General features: G+C 32.8%; 1 protein-coding gene across 1 annotated transcript; it reads right to left on the bottom strand.

The window, feature by feature from the left end:
- Positions 1-612: 612 nt before the first annotated feature.
- LOC107472057 (uncharacterized) lies at positions 613-2,401 on the bottom strand. Its single transcript, XM_016091631.3, has 3 exons — positions 1,879-2,401; positions 1,617-1,759; positions 613-1,105 (listed from the first exon to the last, which is right to left on the bottom strand). Exons 1-3 carry the CDS (start codon positions 2,180-2,182, stop codon positions 971-973), a joined length of 582 nt encoding a protein of 193 aa, XP_015947117.1. The 5' UTR covers positions 2,183-2,401; the 3' UTR covers positions 613-970.
- Positions 2,402-6,248: the final 3,847 nt, after the last annotated feature.

The raw sequence follows: 6,248 nt of genomic DNA, 5'->3' as shown, positions 1-6,248 counted from the left end.
TTATAATAAACCTAGTATTTATTACTTGGAAATTAAAACAACATTTTCTTTTTTGTTTTAGTGAAAAACTATAGATAATCACTACTGCAAATATCATATCATACACCAACAAAATCAAATATAATTAGTTGTTGGTAGCGTAAAATGATTATGATGTGATATACAAATGCCATAATTTGTGCTTTAATTTTTAATGTCTCAGGTTTTTAGTTTTTTAATATATATTTAACGGATCGTAGATCTGAAAAAACACAACCAAATGATTTGCATTTGAAAATTGATCTTACATTCTGTTCTATTCTGCTATGCAACTTGTTGTCTTCTTGAAATAAATAACTAAGACCCACCTCACACAGTTCTTGAGAAAACCACCATTTCTTGTTCCGGTTTTTAAGGCCTATATAATATTTTTCTTAAAAAGCTGCAAATATCTTTAGTATACATGATTAAAAGTCTCTTGTGTCACAGTGTTCTCATAAATATACAATTTTCAGTTTGATCAATTCATGACCATACATATACTTTCGATATCTTTGGTAAATTATATCTCTGATGATGTCAATGCTTTAATAATTGTGAGCCATAAAAAGAAAAAATGTGACATCAGAATAATAAATTAAAGGGTGAATTAATGGTGATGAAGCCTGAATTCACCAAAGATTAATATATATATCTGAATACACTAATTGATGTTCCATATGTCAACCTTTACTATACACAATTATTATCATCATTATTATTAATATTAATATTATTGTGCATGAACCAAGAGCAAGAGAATTTCGCATTATCTCTGAGTTGATTCTTGGACCCTCCTCTCCCTGAATGTACTATATATTTAAATTATGAACAGATCTAAGCAATCATGGAGGTACTAAACAAGATTTGTCTCTTTGGTTGGTTTGAGTCCTGAAATTGCTCCTCTGTCTGTCCCTCACTGCATGTGAGCAAGATTCAAAGAACAGATAGATCAGGTTGTTGCCTCAGAGATGCTTTGTAAAGAGGGTTGCCATGTTCTTGATGACTTAGCTGTTGTTGTGCCACTACCACCATTACTACTTGATGTTGTTGTCCTTGACCCATGTCTTTCACCTTTATTACTTTCCTGAAAATATTATATAAATATATTAAAAAATCAGAATTAAATGGTTATTTCAAAATCACATATTACAGATAACAATAACTAATTTTGTAAAGAAATTAAATCCTAATCCAGGATCCTATATATAGTTCCTTTAGTTTATATTAGATTGAAAAACCTAAAAAAGTATTTAGTATTTTAGTTCATGTGAGGTTTTCTGATGCATGTTTCTGGAGGGCGATTGGGTCAAGAAAAGGAAAATTTATGAAGGCAGCGAGTTCTCAAACAAAGCATGCTAATTATTAATTAGTACTACTAGTAGTACAACTAAATCTAAATCAATATGCAGAATCAATAATCTTATATATATATAATAGTTCAATAATTAAATTTCCTGTTCATACATATATATAATAAGTAGATAGAATCAATCAAGCTACTCTTGTAGTAAGATTAAGATTTAATCCTGTGGCCGAAAACAAAACTTATAGGAACAAAAGTAAAATAAATAAAATTTTAAGTGAGATTTATTTACTTGTTTGTCCTCCTGCTCAACAAGGCTCCTTGCTGCCTTGTTCATGTCAAACCCAGGTTTCAACTTCACCACTTGATCTGATTCTGATAGTAAGTTTTTCTTCATCTTTGCTTGTTTCTTTGCCCACAGACCCTTCATAACCTCTGAAGAGAAAAACCCAAGAAGGACATAAATAAAAAGGCTTAAATTTTGGAACAAATTAAAGCATAAAACCTTATATGACCAACATAAGAAAAGAAAAAGAAAAGGGTCAAGGTGAAACCTTGAGCTGAGATGAGTCTATAAACTTGTCCAAGAACAAGGGTATCTGTTGGCTTGAGAAGCTTGATCCGTGTTAACCTAACAGGGTGGTTGTTGTTGTTATTGTTGTTTGGGGCATTTTGGTTATTGTTATTGTTGTCTTTGGAAGTGCACAATGTGGTGGAAGAGATGAGAAGAGCAACATAGTGACCAGGGTTACCCTTCATCACTTCACTAGCACTCACAGGCCAATATAACCTTTCTACTTTCCCATTTGGTTGCTGTATCACTAGTGTTGCTGTATCAATGGCTTGGCAATTCCCCATGATCTTGATCTCTCTCTCACACACAGCAAGAACAGGGTAAGAGGATAATAACGAGGAAGAAGCTGAGAAGGGAATGTTGAAGACCTTACTACAATATATATAGCATAATAGCCACTGAATACAACCACTAGTTGTTTGTTTTTCAAAGGGGCAAAAACACAAACAGCTGATGTGCGCACACTTACATGTAAAAATATATAATCCTATACGGAATGGACTATGTGGACAAATGGAAGGGAAGCGGCATATTATATATATATATAAGTAGATAGGCAGTGGTTTATTATTATTATTTGTTAACGTAAAAATAACTTTATGGTACCAAAGTAAATAATTTTGTGGAATTGAAAAAGGGAGGAGTATAGAAAGGAACATTTTTGTGTGCAAAAAGATATGGTAATGGTAAATGGAACCCAACATGGGGTGCGCCAGTTTAGACCAAGACAGGTAAAGATGAAAGACAAGGGTGACTAGTAGGGTAATGGGCGAGTGTTATCCAACATGGGGACACGTGGAAGCTACGGATTGGAGGGTTGAGGAAACATGACCAAAATAAAGGGGGGACCTTACCAAGAAAATTGTTCTTCAAGGAAAAATAAAGGGGATTGGCAATTCACTAAATTTTAGATCATATACTAAATCAATCAAAATAAATGGTAAAAATATGAAGTGACACATCCTTATAACAAAATATATACAACCAGAGAACATATGGAGCTTATCCCCTCAAAAAAGTACGTATTTATTCAATTTTACTTTTCTTTTTCAAAGTTTAGGTGAAGAGTTGTTGTTAATAAGTTATTATTATATGGATACATCTGAAATCTCTAAATATGTTGAGGTTTTTCTATTTAATTTTTTGTTATTGTTGAATATCTCATTCATATTCGTCTTTTTGTTTCTTGAGTCTGAGAAAAAATTACGGGCTTCGAAAAAGTCAAATTTTTAATAATTTCATCCTACATAATTGAGTTATAAAAATTTTTGAATATGCATCCTACATTTGAAGTGAATTTTTTTTAGTTAAAGAATATTTTTTTTTAGTTGTTCTGTAATAATTAAAAAATTTTTTAAAAAAATACGGGATTTTACTTCTAGCAGCAACATGTTAGGATATGTTGGTCCTATCACAAAGAATTCTGGATGTGAAAATACAAAGACAAAGACAAAAGAATTATCTTTCAATAAAAAGAGAATGAATTTGCTGGATCGTTTAAGGTAGCAACTACCCTCTCTCACTCATTTTTTTAACTACTCATTTCTTTTTTATGCCTTCTTTTCTCTTGTTTTTCGCCTACTCTTTCCTTTCTCTTATCTTTTCCTTCTTCCCCTATTTCTTTCTTTGATTAATTATTTTTATTTTTGATTTTTCTTTTGAAATTTAGATATATATTAATAGCTCCCTTTGTAGTTGATTTCTCTCCTTTTGTAGTATAATAATTTTTTATGTGTTTATATTTGATAGAACAAACTCTCCATATCTAAAAAAAAGATACTTTACGGAGAGTTTTTTGTCCATAGAAATATTTTATAGTATAAAAGTGTTTAGATCTATCTGACAAAAAAAATGTATCCTAGTGACTTGCAACACATCTGTGTAGTTTTAGAAATAAAAAAGACTTAAATTTATCTCTATTTCTACTCATTAAGAATCTTTGCAATAGAATATTATAGGTTCTCTCAGTTTATAATTCAACATAAAGGATATTTATCCTTTTTTTTAAAGTAGAACTAATATTTTCTACAATTCATAACTATCATTTGATTATTTTGTAAATAAAAATTTTTGTCAAATAAATAAATAAATAAGATCATTTAAAGAAATTTGTCCCGCCATTATCCATACCATTACTACGATCTTATTTTGTAAGCGAAAAATTGTGGTATCATCTAAACAGCGAACTTCATTGCCATTTTGAAAATCAATCACGTCTGTCCAATAGAATTGAGCAACAAGAAATTAAAGTTGATTATTTAGGGCATTATCACCATTCCCTTCGAAAATATATTATATTCATCTCACAAATTTATAGAACAAATAAATAAAATTATGTAAAACTTTTCTATCAGACATATACATATGAACTCCCATGAACCATCTTGGAAGTAGGTTGTAAGATGTAATGATCCAATTCTCAGTATGTCATGACAAATACTAATCGTCAGGCGTTACTATTTTGTCGGCCTATGAGACTCTAGAATCTATATTACGGATATAGATATGAGGTTGTTGCACTTATCGAAATTGCGTAAGTTAGCCAAATTTTATAATTTTGTATTTAAAATTGAAAACAGATATGAATCAAATCATACATTCATACAAAAGAATATATAATAAAAATATATATCATACATAAGCGCTTCAAGAGCTCAGTTTGAACATCAACATAAAAAATGCAAATCATAAAAAATACTCAGACCTATATACATACATCCCAACAGTTAGTATAGAATAAACTTATATACATATAATATAATACATACGACACTCCAAGACCTAGCTCACATAGGAGCTCCTAATCTGAAACCTATACTAGACTAGAGATAGTACAATCCTACCCCTTAGAAAAATACTATCAAAAGAGAGGAGAACAAATTCAAAAAATACCCTCATTATCGGGTATCATAAAAAAGGAGATTCTGTCTGCTGCCACACCGTGAAGGGCCGTTAAACATATCCCTGTCTCACCTTCTGAAGCTCCACTTCTAGATGAAGAATTGAAAGTCACCTCTACTACTGTCTGGGCCTCCCAACCAGGGTCCTTCTTAGGGTCCTCCTCCTCAAATGAGATGGTTAGAAATTCATTGGTCATCATTAAGGCAAGTGCATTAAGAGGTCAAATTGTGCTACCAATGGATCAATAGGATGAAGATCCAGCTGAGGCTCTAATGGTGCATCAGGTTGAGGGTCAGGCTGAGGTTCCGCAAGATGAAATTCTTCCCAATAATACTGTGGTGGAAAGTCGTGGTGAGTGCCTCTAGGGTGCAAGACAATAAACAGAAAGTCATAGGGGTTATCTGGGTCAAAGTCTGGGCTATAAAGCGGTTACAAAAAAGGACGATTGCAAAATATGTACATCTGTGTACAAGGCTCTCCCCAAATGATAGTGCTCTCCAATATTGGGTCTTCACAAGTATATAGCATTAGTACCTCAAAGAACAACACTCCCATACCAACGAACATCTCTATCAGCTCCATCTATAGAAACAATGAAGGAAATGGGGGTGAGAACCTACGATTCTCAGTAGGATAGTAACAAAAGAAACGATTCGTATATCGGGCCTAGGCTCTAGTGTTTTAGATAGTCATGCGTTTTATCGTGTTAACCCTAGGTTCAAAATCTTAGGCATGACTCATTTGGCACAATCTTATTCTTTCATTAACTATACCACAATCTATATCAGTAACCAAGCAACAATAATAAAAAACAAGCACAAATTTATCACAGAACACAGAAAAAAATAAAACATGCATAAAATATAATCACAAAAAATATGCACAAAGCATAAACACAGAAAAAAGGTAACAAATAATATGATGCATGTCTGTCCTACACAGGCCATGAGCTCACGCATTGGTTGATGGTGGACGAAATTGTGATCCATATTCTTTTGTACTTGTATGAAATCATTATTGTGGCACCAGTTGAATTCACAACTCCGTTCAACTAACCAGCAAGTGTACTGGGTCGTCCAAGTAATAAACCTTACGCGAGTAAGGATCGATCCCACAGAGATTCTTGGTATGAAGCAAGCTATGGTCACCTTGTAAATCTCAGTTAGGCAGATTAAATTGGTTTATGGATTTCGGAAATTAACAATAAAAAGAAACTAAAAAGGATAGAAATACTTATGTAAATCAATAGTGGGAATTTCAGATAGGTGTATGGAGATGCTGTGTTCCTCTTGAAACTCTACTTCACTACTCGCTCTTCCTTCGATCCTTCTTACTCCTTTCCATGGCAAGCTGTATGTAGGGCTTCACCATCATCGGTGGCTACTTTCAATCCTCTCGGGAAAATGGTCCTATGCGCTGTCACTGCACGGCTAATCGTCTGGAGGCATC

The sequence above is a fragment of the Arachis duranensis genome, chromosome 1 (genome assembly GCF_000817695.3).
Source record: "Arachis duranensis cultivar V14167 chromosome 1, aradu.V14167.gnm2.J7QH, whole genome shotgun sequence".
In the NCBI taxonomy this organism is placed as follows: domain Eukaryota; kingdom Viridiplantae; phylum Streptophyta; class Magnoliopsida; order Fabales; family Fabaceae; genus Arachis; species Arachis duranensis.
The sequence above is the reverse complement of the archived record's forward strand: the minus strand, read 5'-3'. Positions and strand labels throughout refer to the sequence as shown.

Excerpts from the sequence above, each read along its gene's own strand:
- LOC107472057 (XM_016091631.3), bottom strand. The coding sequence starts at position 2,182 with ATGGGGAATTGCCAAGCCATTGATACAGCAACACTAGTGATACAGCAA. Across the intron at positions 1,760-1,878 it reads TAGACTCATCTCAGCTCAAG|AGGTTATGAAGGGTCTGTGG; the intron begins GTTTCACCTTGA and ends TTTTCTCTTCAG. Across the intron at positions 1,106-1,616 it reads TTGAGCAGGAGGACAAACAA|GAAAGTAATAAAGGTGAAAG; the intron begins GTAAATAAATCT and ends TAATATTTTCAG.